Source organism: Bos mutus, chromosome 8 (assembly GCF_027580195.1).
Source record: "Bos mutus isolate GX-2022 chromosome 8, NWIPB_WYAK_1.1, whole genome shotgun sequence".
Taxonomy (NCBI): Eukaryota; Metazoa; Chordata; class Mammalia; order Artiodactyla; family Bovidae; genus Bos; species Bos mutus.
The window spans coordinates 72,021,247-72,048,158 of record NC_091624.1 but is presented as its reverse complement, the minus strand read 5'-3'; the positions used below and the strand labels follow the sequence as shown (position 1 = coordinate 72,048,158).

General features: G+C 40.0%; 1 protein-coding gene across 4 annotated transcripts in view; it reads left to right on the top strand.

Annotated features, from left to right (window-relative positions):
* The first annotated feature begins 628 nt into the window (after window positions 1-628).
* GLIS3 (GLIS family zinc finger 3) overlaps window positions 629-26,912 on the top strand; it is a 499,055-nt gene continuing 472,771 nt past the window's right edge. For 2 of the 4 annotated variants that reach the window (XM_005896757.2, XM_070375835.1), the window contains exons 1-2: window positions 1,126-1,265; window positions 16,850-17,336. In XM_005896757.2, the coding sequence (XP_005896819.1) occupies window positions 16,949-17,336 (388 nt within the window). In that variant the 5' untranslated portion in view covers window positions 1,126-1,265; window positions 16,850-16,948. Of the gene's footprint in view, window positions 1,266-16,849; window positions 17,337-26,912 lie in introns of all 4 variants that reach the window. The other 2 variants (XM_070375837.1, XM_070375838.1) reach the window with 2 other exon arrangements.

The window sequence follows — 26,912 nt, the reverse complement described above, 5'->3', positions numbered from 1 at the left end:
TGGTCCACTCTGTAGATGCAACATACACAGGGAATGTGCCTCTATTCCTAGCAGTCTGTATTTACAATTTTACATCCTTGTAACACTTTCATCACCTTCCTCTCTTGTCTGCCTATTCTTTACTTTAAAAAGTTGCCAAAGGCATCTTCATCCATCCATTTTCAAAGTTATATGCATCCAATCGTATATTAGAAAGGCTCTTTAGCCATTTTTTCACTTTTTAGTTTTTCTCTCCATTTTACTATTGAATTTTTTTTTTAACTTGTTTATGCTTTGACATCAACTCTTGTCGAAATGCTGACACTTTTACACGTTAAAAAAAGAACGAGCCAGTTCAACAAATAAGGCCCAATAAGAAGGTGAAGTGTCTCCCGGCTGTTAGCCAGTTCTGGAGTTCTTTGACTCCCAGGGGCACGGAAAGGACTGTGTGCTTGGTCGTGTCGAGAGGGAGACACAGACTCGGCCTTCGAATTGGCCAGCCTGGTGACCAGCGAGCCCGCCCCTCCTTCCCCCTCCCGCGCTCACACTCAGGAAGCAGCTGGCTACAGGCCGGCCTTCGCGGCCGCACACACATCCACTCTCCTCCCAGGCCGCCTCCTCCCTCCCTCCCCCTCTCCCTCTCTCTTCCCCCTTCCCCTCTCCTGCAGCCGCGTCCACACTGCGCCGCCAGGGCAGCCCAGAGCGCTGCGCGCACGGGCACCAGAGCTGGGGCCGCCACCACTGCCCCTCCCCGCAGCCAGGTTCGCTGCCCGCGGCCGTCTAGGCTCGCACCAGCGTTCCCCCGACGGAACCCGCCGAAAGCAATTAGCCAGCATCCCGAACCGGCCCCCAGACGCACCCCAGGCCCAAGGCAAGGATGAGCAAGACGCGTGAGGCACAAAGCCGAAACTCAACTTTTTAAAGATATTATTTGCTTTGTGTGCGTGTGTGTGCGCGCGGGGGGGTAGAGGGAGGGGGAAGCGGCAGAATGAGCTGATGCCGAGGGTACAGCCACCCCACTTCTGCCTGCCTCCTCCTCCCCCTAACGCTACTGCCCTAGCACACGCGCGCGCACACACTGCACTTGGGCCGGGTTTCGGCGCTCTGTCCCCCGGCTTGGATGGGAGTTTTCATTTCCGAAGGAGGCAGAGCCAGGCGAGCGCGCTGAAAGGCTGGAGCCCCAAGTTTCTCCTCGCCAGCTTTGGCTGCCCGCTGTCACTCGCTCAGGCTGGCCGGGGGAAGGGACCCGCACGCCAGGCTTTGTTGTGGAAATCCCGGGTTACCTGGTAAGTGGATGCCATAGGAACTTTGCTAGTAGGCGAGTCGAGAGAAGCCGGGCGCTTGAGAGTGGGGGAGTTACAACGCTCAGAGATACAAACTAGGGATTAGAAATATTTACACTCTGAGCTGCTGGCGTGGTTTAAGAATGCGGGCACCCCAACACCCATATTCTCTAAATGATCTGTTTACTGAGATAGCGATTCTCAATTAGGAATCAAGCTGTGTTCTTGTCAGTTGCCTAAAAGCATTGAAAGTAGAAGAGGGAAAGGAAATCAACAAGGTTTTAAAGTTTTTCTATTTAGGAAGACTTTTTGTTTTGGGCTTTTCTTCTAAACTAGAGGGTCCAGAAGGCTACAAACTCAGGGCAAGTTACGGTACGCAAGGGCATGGTCGCGCACGCCACCCATGAGTCCCTCCTGAAGGGAAACTTGGGAGAAGTGGGAATTGATGGGTTGACATGAGGTCTCTCTCCCTCTTTCCAGTTCCACGTGCTTGTGGAGCTCTAACGAAGGCTGTTTTCCATGCTGTGTCTCACCCAATTCGCTGTCCCTCCCTATTGCCCAGAGGTCCTCCGGTAAGGGGATACATTAACTCCTCGTGGGGACGGGTCCAGCGACTCGCAGCTGCCAGGTCTTGTAACTAGAACTATAACCCACACCGCAAACTGCGCAGATTCAGACTCTCACACTCCCCACCAGGTTCGTCACCTCGCGTTTACATTTTTATAGGGCTCGACAAAATGTCAGCACTGTTTGGAAAATGTCTCAGTCTCAGGGACTTTGTCCTGCGCAAGACTCCAGTCCCTATAAATGACCCTGTGTGTATTTTGAAGTCGCCCGAGGCCGCTTTCTGGAAAGCGTGAGTGAGCAGCCGGCTTTCTCCTAAACACACACCTTGCCTGGAGCGACACTTCCAACTTACTCACTGGAGCCGACAAGTCACTTCGGTGATGAGGAAGTCACCCAAGTGTCTGGAAAACTTGGCCCTGACGGATTTGTCATCCTATGGATGATTCAATTAGGTACCTGTAGGGAGAAACTTTCTGAAAGGTCGTCTCTGGTTTCCCGGGTCGCACGCTCGACTTCTTGGGGGTGTCTAAGAGGCAAGAAGTGAAAGAACAAGGATTATTAGGACGCTAGCTCGGTGCGGGCTCTGGGCCACGCAGGGCGTGCGGCGCGGGGACGTGCACTCCCGGGAGCGGCGAGCAGGGCTGCGGCTCCCTCCGAATTTCGGCTTGGGCTGGGCAGCGCGCTGGTTTCTGCCTCTTCGGCTTTGCAGTCGCCGACCATCGGCGGCGCGCATTCGGCCCCGACTTACTCGGGACTGCGTTGCACAACAGGAAGCCTGAACGAGTTTGTTTTGTTTTGCTGCGCTCGCTTGCGGACAAGGCCGAGGGTTAGGGGCAGAGGCGGCCAAGGAGTAACGGGGTCGCAGCAGCGCATCCCAAGCAGGGCTCAGTCGCCTCAGCCCCAGACCCGCCCCTCGCTCCTTGCCAGAGAGCCCAGGGGCGCGGGCCTTGAATCCCCGCGGGCCAAGATGGGGCGGGGCGGGGGGGGTGCGGCGTGGGTCATGAACTGATAAAGGCTGCCGTCTCCTGCCCTGCCTCATGCTCTTCTTCACCCCTCACCACCCGCTTGGTATTCCTCACCCCCTTACTACGCTTTCCCGGGGGCATCATCTGGGCCGTCGTCCCAGCAGTATCTAAACCCAGGGCAGAAGTGGAGGGTACTTCCGGAAATTCGAGACTTGCGGACCCCTCTTACGTAGAAGAGGGATTTGCACTCTCTCCCCACCTATTTCCAGGACTTAGCATCTCTCCTGAGTTTGGGCCTGGGGCTCTGGAGTTTGAGGAGAGGAATGTTCTGCAGCTCCCCCCAGTGGACCAGTTCCCTTTAGGTTGTGGAAAGAGGGAATTCAAGTAAAGACCATAAGGCTAGATGGGGATCTTGGTGATCACCTACAGATGAGGAAACTGAGGCCCAGAGACTTTCAGGAGTTTTGCCCCAGGCTTCAGAGCCAGTTGTCACAGTCTCAGCACTCAAGTTTCCCAGTTCAGAGAGCATTTCTTGGCCTGAAGGTGAACTCAAGACAAATGCAGTCTCATTCTGCCCGTTCTGAAAGCTTTGATGAGTCATGATTTCTGCCTTGGGAGTTAGCCAGACGTCTGTTTCCCTCTGTGTAGCATATCCCCACTGGACCTCCTTTTTTAAATAAATGGGGAAACTTTTTTTTTTTTGGTAAAAGATTGATTTGTGTTGGTTTAAATTTTCTCATTCCTTCTTTTCTTCCTCTTCCAAGTTTTCTTAAGGTGAAGTGTGAAACAGGTGCAACCTGCAAAAGTTTGTAGAAAAAAGATCTGCCACAATGAGTGTTTGAAGCCATTTAGAAACAGGAGTGTGTCATATTAGATGTTATATTTGCAGTTGGGAGCTGTTGAAGTTTAAGGATCACCTTTGAACGCATTACAATTTTCATATGTTTTCACTAGTCGTCTGTGTAGCCAGACTAGCACTAACATTACCTTGAAAAGGAAGAATGGGGGATTTCTTTTCCAGTCACTTTCAAATTCCTTTCCTTATTGGTAGTTGAAGTCCTTTCCTTTGTTGCTCAGAGGACTCAGTAATCTTTCAGTGTGAATAGCTAAATCTAATTGCTGCTCTAACTCCCTCTCCCCTTGGTTCACATTAAGCCAGTTTTAGAGAGCATCTTGTGGCTGGTCCCTGATCTCATCCAAGTTCCTTAATAGTAGTGGGTATGTTGGATATTGAGTACTTGGGGTCAGATGATGTTCTTGGGAGGAAGTGATCATGATTCTGAATAGAAAAAACAACTTTTTTGGGGAGAGGGATGGACTCCAGGGTCCACCTAACAGGTGACATTCCTATTAGGCCAAAATAGGCAGTGTGGGGAGGTTAAATAGCAGCAAATTATGTTTTGTACTAGCCTTGCCTTCATTTACGGAGAAGGCAATGGCACTCCACTCCAGTACTCTTGCCTGGAAAATGCCATGGACAGAGGAGCCTGGTAGGCTGCAGTCCATGGGGTCGCTAGGAGTCAGACATGACTAAGCGACTTCACTTTCACTTTTCACTTTCATGCATTGGAGAAGGAAATGGCAACCCACTCCAGTGTTCTTGCCTGGAGAATCCCAGGGATGGGGGAGCCTGGTGGGCTGCTGTCTCTGGGGTCGCACAGAGTCGGACACAACTGATTTATATGGCAGAAAGTGGTCTTTCCGTCATTTCAGAAGATAGCTTAGTGTTCTCCGTCTTTTTTTTCTCAGTATTCTTTTCTGCTAGTAAATTAATTTGATGACATTCTTTCTGGTGTTGTCTCTCTCATATTGTAGTTATTGATCTCGAGTTGGAATGTTAATTTGTAGTTCTTCCAGAATATATGAGGATTCTTGAGGGAGAGAATTCAGTAAGTGGCATCCTATGCACATTCTCTTCCTTGAAGAAATCATTTTCTGTGTTTCTATAATTATTTTCTGTAGAGATTATTATGAAGAATGCTGAAATGCAAGACTTGACATTTAACTTTCCTCAAAGTTTAGTTGGGTCATAGGCTCAGGACTGAAAATAAAAACACAAACAAATGGCATATAGAAAATCTGTGCAATAAAACTGTGCTGCCTTATGCTTTCCAGGAGGGTTAAATTTACAGTAAAGTCTTTAAAATGACATTAATACATAGTTTGATTCAACTGAACACAACTGAACAAATAGAACATTACCAATACCCTAGAAACTTGACTCTTACTTTCTTCTCATTACTGTCTTCCCCCATCTCTTGCAGCCACTGTGTTCTCCTCAAGAGTAATGACTGCCTTAGCTTCTAACAGATGTAATAATTTTGCCCATTTTTTATGCCTTATGTAAGTGGGGTAATTCAACATGCGCTCCTGAGTTTGACTTCTTTTGCTGATATAATAGCCTTTTAGTAGGTCAAATAATTTGGACTCCCCTTTAAAGTTTAGGGAAACAATTTGGCTTGCAGAAATTAGTTGTTCAGGCATTACTTAATATGATAGAGTTAAGGAAAAACACTAATGAAACAGAAGCCCTGTTCTCTATCCTAATGACCGTCTGATTAGGGAGACTAAACAGATATGAGTGAAACCATAAAGTGAAGCCAGCTTAGGGTGAGCCAGGAGAATGCTGAGGAGCAACTTCCACCATGACAACCCAAAATGCATTTGGCAGTCTCTCTGTTAGGACCAACAACCCCCATGACAAAAAAATGCCTGGTCTCAGTACTGAAGTGACTGTATTTATTTTGTGGCTTTCAGCTAGGATTTTTCATTGTTCACGGGTATGCCAAGATAAAGACAAGAATAATATGCCTGTTCAGAAGAGTGGGATAGACTTTTTATGCTGCTTTGTTCTAATAGAGAAAGGAATAGACTAGGAGGAATAGACCAGGAAGCACACAACTGTAATTAAACTGGTTCCACAAGACACAGAGCTTAGGGTTTATGGTCACACCTTACTTAGACTATATTTATTCAGGCAATACATTATAAATATAGGATATGAATATATAAGTATATAATTATATATTGATTTATGTGATAATTTTCAGTATAAATAGCCAGTACAATATGATAAATACAAGTATAATAAATATATGTGCATAAATGTATATGAAAAGTCAATATATATCACATATGTAGTGTGAAAAATATAAATACATAGGTATATCAGGTAATTTATGTACCTATAAGGACTGGAGAGAGCTTGATAAATTATACAGAGTACCAAAACTTAATGAAATTAGAATTTAGACAGGAAGGTGAAACACAGGCAAATAACTATAAGGCAATGTGGAAAGTTATGAATGTTAAAGGAGATGTGTATAGAGTGAAATAGTCAACATTTATCACATCCTTCTAGGTACCAGGCACTGGGCTAAACAAGTAACGTGCATCATCTCATTTAATGTTCTGTAATGCTATGAACTAGGTGCAATAGTACAATCCTCACCATTTTACAGATCAGTGATAGAGGTAGATTAAGAGAGGATCAGAGAAAGCCCAAGGTGGGGTGGGCCTGGAAGGTGACTAGAATCTGGATTTGGGGAAGGAGAGGGCAGAAGAAGGGAGGAAGGGAAGGACCACTCAGGTGGATTCAAAGACAGTGTATAGAATGAACAGAAACAAGGATCCAACCATGTTCTACTTTGGGAACAAAATCAGGAGACTGAGTTGTAAAACTGAGATAATGAAGGCTCTAAGTAGTTGAGCACAGACTTGAAGTAAAGAAAGCTGGTGTGGGGCTAATCGTGTCTGACATGATTTCTTTAGGCCAAGAATGGGAACAACTGCACATTCCTTTGGGTGCACCAAGTCTTGCTGAACTCCAGATGAGCAGATAGGATTACAGTGCAAGATCAGCCCCTGTTCCAGGCTCCTTGATAAAAAGATCAGACTTTCTCAGAGTCGGTTATTTCTGAAGCTCTAAGCCAGATCTATGAAGTTTTGTTTCTAGGCCTGCTGGATACTGTACACAGAAAATTAATCAGATGCTAGGGTTATGTATGATTTCTTGTTATTCCTGTGTGTGAAGAAATGGATTAATGTTTTCCCAACCTTTGCAGTATGACCAATAGATTCCACTTCTGTCTGTAACTGACTGAGTCATTCATGTAGGGCTTCTTTTTTTTTTTTTAAATAAATATGTTGTCATATTGGTTAAGGGCCTAGTCATTGTTGCGGACGTTCATACTTCTGCAGTGATGTCAGTGAACATAATTTAACTTGTATTAAACTTCTGTCTACCAACAGCTAAAAATAGTTACACTGGTTACTTTTCAGCAATAACTAACTACACTGAAGGAAAGAAATCACTCAATTATACATGTGATAGGGATAATTTAATATACTTGAATATTTTGTTTAATGAGTGCTAAGTTAAGTTTATTTCTAGAATCTTCCATAGATAGATGTTTATTACCCCTTTGAAAGAATTGTGAGTTTTAGCTTTGCAAATAGCTATTCACATGGCTGAATAATTATTTATGTACACTAGGTGACCAAGAATGCACTTTAATTTGCCATATTTTACAACCTATGTATCTCCTTGTGTGAAAATGGATTTTTTTTTTTAATAAAAATCTCCAGCCAGTTACTTTTCTTTTATATTTCTGAAGAAGCCTTTGTGTCTCAAACCATGGCCATGTGGTGTTCACTTTTTGCAATTCAGGTAATTAATTCAGTGGTGACATCATTGGGAATGTGTTCATTTTTCCATTTCAAATTCCTCCTCATAGGATCTTATGTTAACTCATAAGAACACGTTTCAAAAAAACTCAGTTCTTGAGGACAGGTAATTTAAACTCCCCCCACCCACTTTCACATTGTAAAATTGAAGTTTTATTTTAGGGAAGGTTACCTATCCCTTGCAACAAGGAAGATATAAAATTGTCAATCATCGTGATCTCTGATTCTGTCAGTCAGTCGGTTAACTGGTATTTGTAGAGCACAACTGATCAATTGATACTAAATAAAAGGCAAAGTGAAAGATAACAGCGGTAGGAGTGTGCATGTTCGTCGCTCAGTCATGTCTGACTCTTTGTGACCCCATGGACTGTAGCCTCCTAGGCTCCTCTGTTTATGGAATTCTCCAGGTAAGAATACTAGAGTGGGTAGCCGTTCCCTTCTCCAGGGGCTCTTCCTGACCCAGGGGTTGAAGTGGGGTCTCTTGTATTGCAGGCAAATTCTTTACCATCTGAGTTTCCAGAGAAGCCCCGGTAGGAGTATAGCTTTGTGCTATTTAATTCTTATTTTCCATAAAGATAAAAATGTCAAACATTTAGATTTTCTCTTCATTACAGCTATATTATGGGGTCTGTTTTATTTTGGCTGTTTAATTCTGTCTGTTTCTACAGATTTTCTTGGTAGGTACCTGGGCTGGCAGATAGTCTCAATGCTTTTATAACAGTAGCTTTTATGTGTTTTTTGTCTGTAACCCACCAGAAAATATATTTTTTTTTATCTTACCCAGAGCACTGTGCATGTAGATATGCAGACATATACACCTGCAAATCTCTGAAATGAAACGATTCTTAACCATTAATATATTTGATGCACATTGATAACTTCTGTTTTATTCTGCTGCTGTTTTACTCTAGTCAGTTCTATTTCATTAAAAAATGTTTCTCCATTAAATAATTGATTTCAGGGCTCACCAGTGGATTTTGACCAATTTGAAAAACAGTACTTTAGAAACAATACTTTGTTAAACATAGATCTGAACTTACAGCCCATATTCAACTTGGACCAATGCTTTGGCCAGGGCATGGTGCCTTTCTGAACTTACCTATGTTTGTCTTAAAAATCCTTTTCATTTCAAGTTTGTTCTCATTTTGTGTGTGTGTGTGTGTGTGTTTTTTTTTTTTTTTTAGCTACAAAATTATTAATATTTATTTTTTTTTTTTTTTTTTTTTTTTGCAAATGACTGATGGAATCCCTAACTATCCCCCTCTCTTTTGCTTCTTTTGGTAGGGTCATGCTTTTCTAGAATTTGCTGTACTCATTGGTGAATTCGTGACTGAGGCAAAGTCAATGAAACACTTGTAGGTAACTACTACTAAAAGTAGTGACATTTAATAAGTTAGGGGGATATGAGAGTTGCATAGATGCACTGAAGTGTAAAAAGTAGATTCTAAGAAAGGTTATTGAACTTCTAATATTGTCCTCCAGCAATATTTTCCTGAAGGTCTGAACTTCTAGAAATTTATAATCACTAGCATTGTTTCGACGGAGAAGGCAATGGCACCCCACTCCAGTACTCCTGCCTGGAAAATCCCATGGACGGAGGAGCCTGGTAGGCTGCAGTCCGTGGGGTCGCTAAGAGTCAGACACAACTGAGCGACTTCACTTTCACTTTTCACTTTCATGCATTGGAGAAGGAAATGGCAACCCACTCCAGTGTTCTTGCCTGGAGAATCCCAGGGATGGGGGAGCCTGGTGGGCTGCCATCTCTGGGGTCTCACAGAGTCGGACACGACTGAAGCGACTTAGCAGCAGCAGCAGCAGCATTGTTTCGAAGGTTTTCAATGCTGCTTATGATTTTTAAGTTAGGATTAACTAACTACAGAATAAATTCCTGCATTAGATTTGGTCATTTTTTTCCCCCATGCTTTCCCCTTCCCTCTCCCTCCTCCTTTCTGTTCCTCTTCTCCCTCTCCCTTCCTTTTTTTCCTCAGTGTCCTGTCCATATTTACTATCCACATTTTTAGTATCATAGCCACTCATATGATTAAAAAGGCACTGCCAGATATTTTACTCCATAAACTTAGGGGAAGATTATTTTTATTTTTGAGAAAATTTTATATAAAAAGTTAAAATGTTTATCTCTAATTCAGTAGCAAAGAGTTGGAATCACAGATAAAACAATGTCAAGAATTCTATTAAATGGGATCCATAAGTTCATTATATTGTCTTTTTTGAGTGGTCTTTGGTAGAATGGTTTGAATTTCTGAAGGGAACACTGATTTGTCTTCGTACTTTTAATTGAAGTATGGTATAACTCAAAGCTAAACCTCTTTAATTTTATTTTAATGGTGATTATATTGTTTGAGTAATAGCTAAACATCTTAGTATTCAAAATAAATATGTTAATATTCTTACATTACCTATATTAGACCTTGGGAGTGCCCAAGTGGCCATGTGGTCTATATGTACTAACTACCAGGTGTAACCTCCTTGACTTTTCACTCCACATCCTAATGACGTGGAATCATTCCAGCTCTGTTTCTGTGTAACTTCTGTTGTAAATTCTGTGAGTCTGTCAGTCTCACTGTATAAAGTTATGAAACCACAGAAATGATCAGCTATACTTTGTGCTGGTTACTTAATATACTTTCAATTTAGAGAAATGATATTGTACACATCCAGTGCATTTCCTCTATAATATCCTCCAGCTTCACAGGCACATGTTTGCACTTTTCTGTTGTTAAAATTGCAGACAAGAGTAATTTTGATTTATTGGTGACATCTAATATAGCTGTGTTTATATTGTTGCCAATAAAATGACTTACACGATTGGTTTTTGTTTATACAATCTTTTCTGAGGAGTCAGTCACCTGTGTTAGGACAAGGTACATTCTGCTTATTAAAATGAACTCCTGGGATCTAAGAACATTCAGCTCTATCTGTCCTTGATTGAATTGCAAAATGTGCTTTACACTGCAGCCGTGCATGAGAATAACTTATATTACCTATCAGTAGGCTTTTCATTTCTATATTCTTCTGGCTACAAAGCTGTAACTAGAGAAACCCATGGGAATAGCACAGACCTATTAGTGATCAAGGCAGCAATGTTGAAAAGGCAACGTTAATGAAATTATACAATCATTAACCCGAAGGGGAAAAATAAAAGGAATCAATAAAAACTCTATTTTAGATGGTTTATATGTATATATAAGAAGTCAGCTCAGGGGCGATTTGTTTGCTGACCAGTGTTTTGTGTCTCATTATCAGGTTTTCTGTGCAGGGTAAGAAATGCTTGTGGCATAAAAGAAATGGAAAATGTAACAAAGGCTAAATGTAGCCTAAGGAAATGAAATGATGTATGAAAATTAATAATTAACTGGCTCATCAGATGAATTATGACTCTAGATGAGTCTATTAATAATATTAAGTAAGAAAGGGCTTTTGGATGTAAATAGACATTATGGAACTAATATTTTTGGAATTCTCTTGAAGATATGAGTTAACATTGCTTTTTAAAATCTTTTAACCTACAAGGCACAGTGCCTCGAGCGTTGGGTAGAAGGTAGAAGTATGATCTTGTATTTTGATTAAAGTCATAGCTTTTCTAGAAATCTATTGAAATTATCATTAAATGATTTTGTGCCTTGGTTTCCTGAGGAGTTAAGTAATTTCCTCTCTGACCTGACTTACAACAGTGTGTTTTAAGAGTTTTAATGTGGTCGAAAGGAAAGATTTATTAACTTATATTGACTCATAGCAGAATGAGTAAACATTTTCATTGTTTTAACCAATGGAGTATTAAAAATTTACATGTGTTAATATGTCATATCCAAAGTACACCAAATTTATCCTTCTGGATATTCCTTGCTTTTTCTTTCTACTTTTTTTTTTTTTCTGATGATGCCTGGATTAGTCATTGAATGGAGGACAGAAGAGAAAGTAATACTGGAGAACGTAAGTTTTTAAAGAGAAAAATGCTCTTCCAGTGGAATCCTACCAGTCAGGTTTTGATAGTGATTAGTTGTGATTTTACTTTCTGGCCAAGTATAGGACATTTTAACTTGGATGTTCATTTTTCAGGGTGAATGTTTTCTTTCAGCACATTGCTGATGTGGAAGCCTCCTATCAGTTCTTGTTTTGATGGAGTTGGTAGAGATTGCTGTTCTTTGTTGCTTTCATATCCACCCAATCCCTTTGATTTAAGTGCCGCAGACACAAAATCTACATATTTGGGCTTCCCTGGTAACTCAGGGTATAGAATCTGCCTGCCAATGCAGTGGACATGGGTTTGATCCCTGGTCCGGGTAGATCCCACATGCCTCAGGGTAACTAAGCCTGTGGGCAACAACTACTGGGCCCGTGGTCTAGAGCCTGAGAACTGCAACTGCTGAAGCCCATGCGACCTGGAGCCCCTGCTCTGCAAACAGAGAAGCCACCACAATGAGAAGCCCCCACTCACCACAACTAGAGAAAGCTCGAGCAATAACCAACACCCAGCACCGCCAGAAACAGATATGTTTTAGAAAACTACACATTTATCCTTCATCATAGTTAATGAGTACTTTCTATAATCTTCCTTTTCTTAATTATTGGAAAGAACAAAATTTCAAGTGATTATCACCAAATTCTTCATCTTTTGTGGAGGAAAAACTGTCCAGAGAAGTTATAAATGGTTTGCCACAAGTAAAACTCAGGTCTCCTAAATTCTCGTTGGGAATGCTGTTTACTCTGACTCAGTGAGGATGGGTTTTTCTTACAAGTTAGTTGTTTATTCCTTTTTTGTTACCAAGTAGGCTCAAAATTACACATGATCATATGACCTAGCCAAAAAGCACATAGAATACTATATAATGTGAATAAACAAATTGATTTTTAAATTCTGGTATCTAATGTTTGAAAAATCTGCTTGTATAATTAATGTGAGAACTGGATTATTTGGCATATTTTTCATACAGTTTATTTTATTTTTGTCTTGAGGCTGGTTTTTCTCAGCTCACACAACATTGACCTATTGGTTTTTCTTTATGGTATTAATCACTTTACTTTCTGGCTGTTGCTTTTTTAGTAATAAAATTTAAGTACATTTTTTGTTGTTGTTTTTACTTTCACCCTAAAGCTATTTAAAACAGGAGTGTGATTTATAAAAAATAAAAATAAGATAAATATTCAAGCAAGTTTGAATTCTTATAACTAAGTTCTTCGTGCTTTAATTATTTTTCCTCTTACAAACTCACCTTCTTAATGGTCTAGTACTTACATGTTTTTATCCACATTTTTGATGAGAATTCCTGCTTGTATATGATCTTACTGCCAGAACTAACTCCTTTATTTTTAAAAACCTGGAAATGGGCACAGTCTGCAAATCTGCAGACACTTGTCACCTGGACCATGGTCTTAGTGACTCATATTTCCAGTCATGTTGTATAATTCTTTATTTTCAACAAATTGCCAATACAATATATTTATTTTGCCTTTTTTTTGATTGGTGCTGAATAAGTGCTTTCTTGTGTAGGGTTCAAAGTGCTTCAGAAAACACTATTTTATCAATGAGTGGAGAATAGATGGCCAATATCATCTGGCAAAGCACAGAGACATTAAATGACTCTTGCCCACAATCAACCAATGAATCAGCAGACCAGCTGGTAATACACTTGAGTTCTTCTAAATGGGTGCAGCAGAAAAGGCATTGGGATTTTTCCAGCATTTAAAAAAAAAAAAAATCTTACAACCAGTCTGATACAGGGTTATTTCTTATTGTTTCATAAATAAGCTTAAATGATGCAGGTTTGAATAATCTGCATTGCATTTATTTGTCCCTTCTTGGCTACTGTAGTGGAGGGAAAGATAGGAATGAGACCTAGGATTGTTTCTGAGGACTAGATGGCATTTAAGTATTAAATGTGGTAGACTGATAGAATTATTAGTAGAATGGAGACTTGATAAAGTTAAAGAAAGCATTCTAGACTTATATTGTTGGTGATCTTAGAAGTTCCTCAATACATGGACATATACAGTCAACTTTGCAGAAGGCACAGTGAATGCTTGGCTTGAAAATTAAATACTACAGATTTCCTCCACTATCTGAAAGTAAAGTGGTCATAGGTCAGCTGAAATGGCATAAAGTTAAGGAGCAATTACTTAGGATACATGTTGCTAAGGGATGTACAAAATAAACTGAGATAAAGTACAGATGCTCACAGACACAGTTTGATGCTATGGAGGCTTGAAGTTGAGATGCTGAGTATTGTTCCTAGGGAAAGGAGCTTGATGCTACCAATCTCACTGCTTGGGATGAGGACTGCCTCTGTAATAGCCCCCTGCAGAACAAATGCTGAATGATGTTTTTGTTTTTCACTTTTTTTTTCTTTTTTTTTTTTTTTTAGGTTTCTTTTCTTTTTTTTTTTTAAATTTTATTTTATTTTTAAACTTTACAATATTGTATTAGTTTTGCCAAATATCGAAATGAATCCACCACAGGTATACCCGCGTTCCCCATCCTGAACCCTCCACCCTCCTCCCTCCCCTCCCCTCCCTCTGGGTCGTCCCAGTGCACCAGCCCCAAGCATCCAGTACCGTGCATCGAACCTGGACTGGCGACTCGTTTCATACATGATATTATACATGTTTCAATGTTATTTTCCCAAATCTCCCCACCCTCTCCCTCTCCCACAGAGTCCATAAGACTGATCTATACATCAGTGTCTCTTTTGCTGTCTCGTACACAGGGTTATTGTTACCATCTTTCTAAATTCCATATATATGCGTTAGTATACTGTATTCGTGTTTTTCTTTCTGGCTTACTTCACTCTGTATAATAGGTTCCAGTTTCATCCATCTCATTAGAACTGATTCAAATGTATTCTTTTTAATGGCTGAGTAATACTCCATTGTGTATATGTACCACAGCTTTCTTATCCATTCATCTGCTGATGGACATCTAGGTTGCTTCCATGTCCTGGCTATTATAAACAGTGCTGTGATGAACATTGGGGTACACGTGTCTCTTTCCCTTCTGGTTTCCTCAGTGTGTATGCCCAGCAGTGGGATTGCTGGATCATAAGGCAGTTCTGTTTCCAGTTTTTTAAGGAATCTCCACACTGTTCTCCATAGTGGCTGTACTAGTTTGCATTCCCACCAACGTGCAAGAGAGTTCCCTTCTCTCCACACCCTCTCCAGCATTTATTGCTTGTAGACTTATGGACTGCAGCCATTCTGACTGGCGTGAAATGGTACCTCATAGTGGTTTTGATTTGCATTTCTCTGATAATGAGTGATGTTGAGCATCTTTTCATGTGTTTGTTAGCCATCTGTATGTCTTCTTTGGAGAAATGTCTATTTAGTTCTTTGGCCCATTTTTTGATTGGGTCATTTATTTTTCTGGAGTTGAGCTGTAGGAGTTGCTTGTATATTTTTGAGATGAGTTGTTTGTCAGTTGCTTCATTTGCTATTATTTTCTCCCATTCTGAAGGCTGCCTTTTCACCTTGCTAATAGTTTCCTTTGTTGTGCAGAAGCTTTTAAGTTTAATTAGGTCCCATTTGTTTATTTTTGCTTTTATTTCCAATATTCTGGGAGGTGGGTCATAGAGGATCCTGCTGTGATGTATGTCAGAGAGTGTTTTGCCTATGTTCTCCTCTAGGAGTTTTATAGTTTCTGGTCTTACGTTGAGATCTTTAATCCATTTTGAGTTTATTTTTGTGTAAGGTGTTAGAAAGTGGTCTAGTTTCATTCTTTTACAAGTGGTTGACCAGTTTTCCCAGCACCACTTGTTAAAGAGGTTGTCTTTAATCCATTGTATATTCTTGCCTCCTTTGTCAAAGATAAGGTGTCCATATGTGCGTGGATTTATCTCTGGGCTTTCTATTTTGTTCCATTGATCAATATTTCTGTCTTTGTGCCAGTACCATACTGTCTTGATAACTGTGGCTTTGTAATAGAGCCTGAAGTCAGGCAGGTTGATTCCTCCAGTTCCATTCGTCTTTCTCAAGATAGCTTTGGCTATTCGAGGTTTTTTGTACACTTTTTTTTCTTAAGAGTGAAAATCCCTCCTCAAATTTCTTTTGGTTAGTGAAAACAGTTACTAAGATAAATCTTCTGAAAGTGATGTGGCATAAAGTGAACTTTTGAAAAGCAAGGGATACCTGTATTTCTGATTTTCTAAAATGATAAAGAAAAAAGAAAACCCCCTCACAAAAAGTTTACCATGGTTGATATCCTGTGCTCAGTGATTTATGGAACATTCTTTTGGGAGTTGAGTTGGAAATATTCATCTAAGACATTGGATCATAGAAAAAAGGAGGACTCGTCCAGTTGAGGATATCTGGCCGTTACTACTTTGCACCCAGTCTGTATTGTCCAACGTTGGCTTCTTTCCATGACTGTCATGTTTACTTAAAAGAATTCAAATTGTGACTGAGTCTGTCATTTATTGGGAGTAGTGGCACTTAGTCCTTAGTCATGGCATGACATACATTTTGGGGAACTATAGATCAAGAGAGGAAAAAGCCTTTCTGAATGATTTGTAACCAGGGAGTACTGACACACAGATGGATGATGCTGTCCTGTGGCCACGTCACTGCTTTTGGTTCTCCCTCTGCCACTTGAGAAAGAGGGTGGTAGGATGGCAGATGGCAGCTTTGTGGAACTCCTATCAGTTTACCGTGCGTGGTACATGGCGAACATACTCACCTTGAGAAGGGTTGTTTTGTCCTTATGTTCTCTGTAGAGCATTTCACACAGCCTTATCCTTTTCTAGGATCTTACTGAAAGGTGAGAGTATTGTGATGTTGATTATATTTTCATCCCCATCAACTCAGGATCAATATAGAACTAAGACTCTAATGCTGCTGTAAATATTTAGATATATGAAGCCTTTATGAAATCCCCATGCCTATTTCAAAAAATCTTTTGTTAATCTAGGAACCATGAGAAAATTGCTTTGTTAATGTCCTCACAATCGCATTTAGAGTTTGTATCATCTTTCTGTTTGTTTACTGGAACCTTTGGGCAGCAGTCTTACAGCTCATGAAGGTGATGCATTTGGGTTTCCCAGGATGCACCATAGCAGTGGAGCAAAGTAAGTTCCATTTTGCGAGCTGGCACCAGTAGATTGGTTATAGTTGCCAAGAGCACTGTATTGAGAACGGTTCAGTGGCAAACAAAACAAAACAATGCAGTGATCCATAATCCATGTCTACCATGAATGCAGGAGGGGAGAGTGCCCGCCAGTGAACCATGTATTCGATAACCATGTTCTACATGAAAGACTGTTTTGCTGAGTGCTTCCTGATATGAATGCTACACAGGTTGAAAACTCATTGTAACTTATTTTCCTTTTTACTTTTAAAAATGCCTGCATTTATTTTTTTAAACAGGCTAATAAACCACACCATGGATAACTTATTGGACTTTGCCTGAAAGGAATCATTAGTGTCATTGGATATTTGACCAACCTGGCTACAGGTTTTTTCAGAATGAATGGAAGGTCATGCAGCATGAATCTCCAGCGGACATCAGGAACCCCACAGGGGCCTGGGATGGTCAGTGGCCAACACATCCCTCCCATTCAAGCCCATTCGGGGACTCCTGGCCCCTCATCCTGTGGCAGCACAACAAGCTCTGCCATTGGAAGCCTTGCTAACAGCCTCCATCTCAAGATGCCCTCAGGAGGAGGGATGGCTCCTCAGAGCAACGTGAATGAGAGCCCCATCCATCTGCCTGCCTTGAGCCCCCGGAGGCAAGTGCTCACCAGTGGGAAGCCACGTTTCCAGGTCACCCAGGCTGGAGGCGTGTCAGGGCCACACACATTAAAGCCAAAGCAGCAGCAGTTTGGAAGCCCCTTTCCTCCAAATTCTGGGAAAGGTAGGATTGTCTTTCTGGGATCTTTTAAAAGTGGACACTGTTGTTTTTCTTTTCCTTGTCTCTTCTCTGCAAGCAAATCCTATGGAAAAATACATGATTCAGTGTCAGGGTCAAAGTCTCATAATGATATGTAGCTTCCTAGGAAAGGATGTGGATGTGTACATTTGTGTGAGGACGAGGGCACCACAGTGGTAAGTGTATTGTTTCATGGACTGTGAAACAGTTGAAGATGAGATGGAAAGATTGAAAACAGGGAGGTAGCATAAGTGTCATAGAGGAAAACAAGAGCATGTTTAGCAAGACCCTGCCCTCTGGATGCACAGAGCTCCATCTTGTCTTACCAGGAGCTAGATTCTGCAGGCCATGGAGGAGATGGGTGACTGCAGCTGTCATTATGTTAGTTGGATGCTAGAAGAAAGGTGATGTTTGGAAGGAAAAGGATTTAAAGTGGAGAAATTTTAATACCCAATAAAATGAGGAACAGGTACATAAAATGATAAAATATTCTAAGAGCAAAACCTATAATCTTTATAACATAGCTAGTGACAATAGAGAAAGCAGCTAGAAGAGTATATTGAACAGATGTATGTCTGTACTTGTGGAGAACTCGAAAAACTTGCCAATTTGAGAGAGATGAGTGCAGAGAGAATGCTTCCAATTCAGTAGATTTTGAATTACCATAGCTTTTATTTTTTTATTTTTTTTTAATTTTATTTTATTTTTAAACTTTACAATATTGTATTAGTTTTGCCAAATATCGAAATGAATCCGCCACAGGTATACCCACATTCCCCATCCTGAACCCTCCTCCCTCCTCCCTCCCCTACCCTCCCTCTGGGTCGTCCCAGTGCACCAGCCCCAAGCATCCAGTACCATGCATTGAACCTGGACTGGCGACTCGTTTCATACATGATATTATACATGTTTCAATGCTATTCTCCCAATTCTCCCCACCCTCTTCCTCTCCCACAGAGTCCATAAGACTGATCTATACATCGGTGTCTCTTTTGCTGTCTCGTACACAGGGTTATTGTTACCATCTTTATAAATTCCATATATATGCGTTAGTATACTGTATTGGTGTTTTTCTTTCTGGCTTACTTCACTCTGTATAATAGGTTCCAGTTTCATCCACCTCATTAGAACTGATTCAAATGTATTCTTTTTAATGGCTGAGTAATACTCCAATAGCTTTTATTTTTTAACCATAGATTTTGAATTAAGAGTAATTGTCAGAGAATAACAAATTATTTGAATGACTTGCTCTGTCTAGAAACTGATGTTGAGTTAACGAGGTTATATTGCTAATGATATGTGTATCGGGGCTAGAAAAAGGAGCATGTATATTATGCAAAGCATAGCTTTGTTATATAGCAGAGCATGATTATATTTTCCTCTAGATATTTTTACCATGTATTTTTAAATGCCTATACTCAGTGTTTATGCATGTGCATTCTCAGTCATGTCTTCCTCTTCCCAACCCTATGGACTGTAGCCTGCCAGGCTCCTCTGTCCATGGGATTTTCCAAGTAAGAATACTGGAGTGGATTTCCATTTCCCCCTCCAAGTGTTTATACCACCAAATAAAATTACTAGCAGCCTTGTAAGTGGCTATTCACCTAGTTAGCTCATAACTTAGCCAATTATGATGAATAATGGTTTATATCAGGCAGGTAACCCCAAAGTTGTTTGTTTTAGTGTCTGTGTATTTCTGAGTATGGAAAAGTTGATATAAATGGATAGATTAAAAAAACCTGAACATATGTGGAACTTTTTTTCTTTTCTTTTTTACTTATTTATTTTGGTCTAGGTTTGTTTTGAGTTGTTTTATTTCTCAGAGCTAACCGATATCTAGTGTAAGTACAGGAAAACTTTCCCTGGGGGCTGCATCAAGACTAGCTCTGCCATTGTTGGGTTGCTATGTTCATGGCATGGCAAGCTGAGCTTCTTAATGTCAAGCTCGTGTGTTTGTATTTACAGGGGCTGAGGCCCAGTACAGTCTTTCAGCTCGTGCTTGACTAGTGAACTGTAGCTTGCTTTTATATATATTTGTGTTTGAAATCCTGACTTGCAGGAAATAGTGGTGATAATATTAAAAACTTGTGCTTATTATATAATAACTTAGCATGTGTTAGGCATTGTGTTAAGTGCGTTCCAATACATAGTCTCAGTTATTCCTCACAACACTCCTGAGATGTATGCTATTGTTGAATAACTGACAAAGGAATTAAAGTCTAGAAAAAAATAAGTAACTTAAGCCTTGTCAGGCAATAAGGAGTTTGAGAATATTACTTTGATAGTGACTAGATGCGTTTATAATTATAGTCATAGTTGATAAAAAAAAATGTTTCAGGTACTTAAGGAATAACAAACTCTCAGGGCCAGTTCATCGTGGAACTCATGTAGAAATTAGCACTGCTTCCTGATTCTCCTCTTTTTGATTTTCTGGCTCCTTGCTTAACTTCCAAGCTTGCGGTGTCTTTTCTAGATCTGCATGATTGGGGCATGCAGGGACATGGGTAAGGAGTTGAGGACAACTGAATTTTTATTCTCCCTCACCTTACAGGTTGGATACCACTAGTGGTCTGGATGTTACCAGGAGTGGCTTCTTGTGTCCCTTTCAAATCTTGGTTGATAGTTTCTAAACTAAGCCAATAACTGAGAATGGTGATCTGGAACTGTTTGAACATCATCCAGTCATTTGTTCTACAAATATTTATTAAGCATATGTTATGGGTGAGCTACTGTTTGGGGGATTTGTTGCTGTTCAGTTGCTAAGTTGTGTCCAGCTCTTTGAGAGCCCACGGACTGCAGCATGCCAGGCTCCTCTGTCCTCCTCTCTCCCCAGGGTTTGCTCAAATTCATGTCCATTGAGTCGGTGGTGCTATGTAACCATCTCATCCTCTGCCGCCCTATTCTTCTTTTGCCTTCAATCTTTTCCAGCATCAGGGTCTTTTCTAATCAGTTGGCTTTTTGCACCTGGTGGTCAAAGTATTGTAGCTTCAGCTTCAGCATAAGTCCTTCCAATGAATATTTAGGGTTGATTTCCTTTAGAGATGACTGTGGCTTAGATCATGAACTCATTATTGCAAAATCCAGACTTAAAGTGAAGAAAGTAGGGAAAACCGCTATGGATGGAGGTTCATAACATTGTACAGGAGGCAGTGACCAAAACCATCCCAGAGAAAAAGAAATACAAGAAAGCAAAGTGGTTGTCTGAGGAGGCTTTAAAAATAAATTAGAAAGAAGACAAGTGAAAGGCAAGGGAGAAAGGGGAAGATACACAACTGAAAGCAGAATTCCAGAGAATAGCAAGGAGAAATAAAGAAGAGCTTCTTAAATGAATTTTAGGGATGTGATAGGCAATAAAACATAGTTCTGGCCCTTAGGGAGTTGAGAATTGAAAAATAAATGAACATTTAAAATAAAGCGTGGTTGAGGGAGATAGGGCAACATTTGAAGGGGTTCCCAGACTGAGCTTGAAAGGTGAATCTGGGAGAAGAGTAGGGTATCTGGACAGATGCCTAAAGAATGAGGGGCTAACTTTACAATCACAGGAGAGTATGTCCTCTGTGTGTGTTTGTGTGTGTGTGTGTGTGTGTGTGCGCGCACATCCACATGCCTGTGAAGGGACAGGGACTATCTGGAATTTGCTCTGGGTAGAGAGAAAAGCATGCTCAAAACCTGGAGGGGAGAGACCATAGTCCATTTCGTGGACTTCTGTCTGGTTTCACATTGAGGGGAGGTGTGGAGACCTGGGTAAGAGATGAGGCTGGAAAAGAATAAGCAGCAACCAGGTGAAGGGTCATGAGTGACATACTAAGGAGTTTGGATCTATCTCGAGGGTACTGGCAATCTGTGGAAGGATTTAACCTCGGGGTTGATGTGATAAGCTTGAGACTGACATCTCCCCCTGACTTTGCCACTGCTTTCCCGTGCACTGTTGACAATGTCATGATCCAGAAGGATAAGTGCCAAAGAACTTGTGACTCTGTGGGTGTATTAGAGTTTTTCAGAGACACAGAACCAATAGGAGGTATATCTATTTATCTTTCTATATATTGCCAATAGAATAAGTTACTTAGGGATTGTCATACAGACAAACATCTGAATTGAAGACTCAAAAATTTCCAGTTGGAGCCTCAGGAGAAATATAAATTTGATTTTAATGTTTATGTTACTTAAGGATTGAGTTCTGTTCCTATGAAAACTCAAATAGCCATGGATTTAACATTGTAGAGTGTGGTTCCCGAATGGTGTGCCAGGTGCTCTGGGGTACCACAGGAGACTCAGAGAGAGCTATGAGACATTTTAAATTTTGAAGGAGACATGGGATATGTGACATCCCTGCAGGCAAACCACTAGTTTGAGGCGGTTCAGTTTCAGCATTAGATTACGGTATGTTCTTTTTGGTGATATCGTAAATTGAGAAACTACATAATTGGTAGTTGTGACTAAGAAAAGCAAGTAGTTTGTACATCTATGTTCAGAGCAACATTTTTCACAATAGCCAAAGGTAGAAGTAACTCAGGTGTCCATCAGTGTAAATGAATGGGTAAACAAAATGCGTCATATCTATCAGTTCAGTTTAGTCGCTCAGTCATGTCCGACTCTTTGGGACCCTATGGACTGCAGCAGATATAGTCGTATTTATACAATGGAATATTATTCAGTCTTCAAATGGAAGGAAATATGACATATGCTATAATATGGATAAACCTTTAAGACATTATGCTAATGAAATATGCCCGACAGAGAAGGACAAATATTGTATGATTCTTCTCATATGAGGTTCCTACAATAATTAAATTCATAGAGACAGAAAGTAGAATGGTGGTTACTGTGGACCAGGGAAGGAGAGAATGAGGAGTTATTAACTAATGGGTACAGGGTTTCAGTTTGGGAAGTTGATCATGGTTTCAGTTTGGGAAGTTCTGGAGATAGGTCTTGGTGATGGTTGTACAACAGTGTGAATATAGTTAAAGCCACTAAACTGTACACTTAAAAATGGTTAAAATGGGAAATTTTATGTTACATATATTTTACCACAATAACAAAAGCAAGTGCTCAATGAAAATCAGTGTGAAATAGGAGGTGAAGGTGGTGATGTTCAATCTGATTCCAAGATTTGAGGACGCGACTTCACTTTTACTTTCACTTTTCACTTTCATGCATTGGAGAAGGAAATGGCAACCCACTCCAGTGTTCTTGCCTGGAGAATCCCAGGGATGGGGGAGCCTGGTGGGCTGCCATCTATGGGGTCGCATAGAGTCAGACACGACTGAAGCGACTTAGCAGCAGCAGCAGCAGCAGCAGCAGAAGGCATGATTGAAATGCACATCCCATTAATAATTGTGGTTATTTAAAAATGAAATAAAAATGATTTTAAAAATTTGTTATTTTTTCAAACAGATAATAAGTTATTAGTACATAAATACTATTAAGTTATTGACACCTAACTACTTAATAAACAGAACTATTAGATGTTCCTTTTGGCCTAGGGGCACCATGAAAAATTTGCTGAGACACTAAGAATTCCATGAACTGAGAGCATCTGGGAACCTGTGTCATAGGAGTTCATTTTTCCCACAGAAAGAGCAGTTAAGGGTGGGTGACTGCTGTTAATGGTTACAAGCTCGAGGAAGACAGGCCCATGATCATAACTGTCTTTGTTAGAAAAGACAAAAGGTTCTACTCCCTTGCAATCTACCTCTTTTCATTGGCTTTTCCAGAAACTGCATTCAACTACTTCCATTCGTAGGTAACTAATCTCTTAAATAAAACGTATTATTCATTCCTAAATATCTTTCTTTAAAAGTTGGATTTTTTTTTTTCATTTTGTATTACCTTCTATTGTATTTTACTTTTTGGCATTTTCCATCTTTATCTCTAAAGTAAGCTGAAATACTTGGAAGTAAGTTGCAGACCTTGTGACCCTTTACTCCTAAATTCCTAAGCAGGTATCTTTCATGCTATATACCTAAAATACATTCATCATAACCAAGAAATTTAGCTTTGATACAACAGTATTACTTATAAACAGTTATATCTTAAAATATAGTTCATATTCAAATTCATTATGTATTTTATTTTACTTAATCATGATTTATAATATAAGGTATTACTCCCTCCCCCTTATAATCCAGTGTTATTTGTAGCCATTAAAAAAAAAATCTAGGATCTAATAAAAGATCATCCACTGCGTTTGGGTTAAATTTGGTTGTCATATTTCTTTGGTGTCCTTTAATTTGGAATGACCTAATCTCCCTGACTTTTTGTGTGGTTTTCATGACAAAAATGTGTTAATATTTTTAAAAGTTCAGGGCAGCTGTCTTGTCTCACAACCTGATCAGTCTGGTCATTTTGTCATAACTGGGTTCAGGTTAAACATTTTTGGCAAGAATGCTACATCGGTGATTTGTGCACCACCTATTGTGTTATGCCAGAAGGCACTAAATGGTCATTTGTCCTAGTATCTGTAATGCTGCTTTTGGTTGTCTGTCTAAGGTGGTGTCACTAGATCGCTACATTGTAAAGGACACTTTTCAAAATTAACAAATAATCATATGTGAATATCTTTAATAACCTTTCATAGGATTTATTGATGATCTTTGTCTCAATCAGTTATTATGTTGCTGATTGCATAAAGGTTACTTTCTAATTTTATCATTCCTTCTATGTTTATTAGCTGGTCTTCTTCTGGAAAGGAGAACTTCTCTCCCTTCTCTTTTAGTGTCATTGCAGATTCATTTATTCTTTTAAAAAATTCACTGTGCTATAACTCATTTCCATCACTATTTTTTCTGATGGTCAAACTGTCTCAGATTTGACCGATGGAAGCCCCTTCGGGTCAGTTCTTATGTCCTTTTGACATGTTCCCATTAAGTTCTTCCTTACTTTGAGACACAAAATATTCTAGCCTCACTTGTACTTCCCTGCCCCAGACCTGGAATCAACCATTTGGGAAACTGGATGAAAGGGTATTCTTACTGGCTCTGGGATATCATTGCTTCTAGGTCCTTTCTATGGACAGAGTGAGGAAATAACACCAGAACAAGGTAATGAGTTCCAGTTAAAATATAACATCACAGAGTTCTTCCTCACACTTCCTCACTGCAAAGCTGTCAGTAAGAACGCTGGTTCATGGGTATATTTTTAGGAACATGGGTATATTTCTATTTTATCTGTACTACAACTAAGAAAAATTTACCTTTAGCTTTGTATTTCTAAGATATGAAATTTGTTTTTAAAATGATTGCTTACTGTAATTAAACATGTACATTTTAATGTGTTGAAATAAGAATTTTTATACTGATCTTTGTCACTGAATGTGGAGGACATTCTGCAGCTGGCAGCTTTCTGACCCTCCTATAATTGGTGAGGAGAGAATCCCAGTAACGGTGTGCCAATAGTGGTGCTTCTCGCTGCTTTCTTCTCACAGTTACAGACTGTAATTAGACTGGAGAAATGCATTTTTCAAAGCATCTGGGAAATTGGTTTTATGATCCTCACTATAAGTGTGTTTGACACAGCTATTTAAATACTTAACGACAGTTTGCAGTAGCCCTAGGACTATATAATTGGAAAGATTTTCATTGTAAAGGTTTTTTATTTTACTTCAGGGCCTCTGACATTTCTTGTTGGGCTCTGCTGTCCTTGGAGACAAAGGGAGTTAGTTATTCATTAGTGCTTGTGGGTTATTCATTATTGTTGGTCAGAAAAAGCAAAATAATATCAACAAAGGACACCAAACTAATTGGAACTTAAAACTTCTTTTGTGTCACTTAAGGTTGGTGACTCTTATAAAGACCTCGTCTAAGAAAATACGTTGTGTGAGCCTGGGAGGTCTAAAAACTAGTGTATTTTAAATACTACATCAAGTTTTATTTTTATTGTCCATGGTTTACTAATTCAATTGGTTATGATCTGGAGCTTAGGTTAGGGCTTAATTTCTTAGTAGATCAACAAGCTTCATATTTTTCTCTCACTGCTGTATCAGAAATTTTAAAGTCTGCCACTGATTTAAAAAGCTACTTCCCTATATCATTGCTTCACTTATGTTGATCCCTGGTAAAATAACAGACAATAAAAAAATCTGCTAACATCAATGGGTGAAGCGTGTTAAAATGTAGTCATGTTAGAATTGGGGCAAGAATAGCAACTGGGGATCCCGCATTTTTGAAGAGTTATAGTTGATATATTAGCTTAAGAAAGTTGGGGCAAAATATGTGGTTACATTTTTCCCCCTCATGTCTGCTTTTTAATCAGTTATATTTCCTTGCACTTCCAGTGTGGCTTCCTGCAGAATTAGAGCAATTAAAGTTAATATTCCATAAAAGATTCCAAAAATAACCAAACCAGTCAGAGACCAAAGGCTTTATTTCAGTTGAAGTAACCAGAATTTTCATTTTGTCTTGCCAAAAAGGCAGGTGAAACACAGTGTTTAGTTTTGTTTACTCTTTGGGCTGCACAGGGTTCACTTTGTGTGATTTATTGATGCTGGATATAAGTCAAATTGATGATGGATTTCCAAGTATTACTGAATGGCAGACACGATTTATTCCAGTTATAAAAGTGGTTTGTCAGTCTCATAACATTCTACCTTTAAAAGAATATTCCATTTAACACCCCTGCCCTCTACATATACCTCAAATGCTATGGGACATGAAGTTGAAATGTTACATGTGTTAGTTACCCACAGCATTTTCTAAAGCTGTTAAATAGCAACCACTTTTTTTTTCTTTTTTAATTTATCTGACTACACTGGGTTTTAGTGGCAGTGTGCAGGATTTTTGTTGCTACATGAGAGATCTTTCATTGTGGCATGTGAGATCTAGTTCCCTGACCAGGGATCAAACCTGAGCCCCTTGCATTGGGAGCATGGAGTCTTAACCACTGGACTACCAAGGAAGTCCCTAAACTGCAACAACTTTGGATTTGTACAGTACTTTGTAGTTCATAACCTTTGATAGTGACCATTTTGTATGATTTGATCAAAGGCATCATCCCATAGGGTAAGGTAAGTATAACTGGTCCCATTTTAGGGATGAAGAGACTGAGGCTCATTTTTCTAGAGATCTCATTTTTCATGTGCTGCATGGATTGACATTGAATAGGACTCCGCAGTCTGAGAGCTCCTGTTACAAGAGTGCTGAGAAATCTTGCCTATTTTATCCATTAGAATCTAAGATTACTGCTATTCCTGAAATAGTAGGTATACCTTTATAAACTCAAAACTGTTCAGTGGTCATTTCTATCCATGAGCTGAGGCTCTGGGCCCCTGCTCCTGTTTTAGAAAATTGTACTTGACAATTTTCAACAACCGGTCCTTCTGAGCAGTGGGGGCATTGTCTACCCAAGAGACATTAGGCAGCCTTTACATGATGGGTACCTGAGTGACATCAGTATATGTACAAGCATGAAGTCTTTAAACCCAGGCCAGAGGATATCATAAATACATTAATAGATTTGCTCCTTCTGACGTGTCATGTTTTAAGGATACAATGGATGGTGACTTATATTTAATACCTATTTTCATGGCTGCATTATTTGGATAATGAAAGAAATAGAATTTCT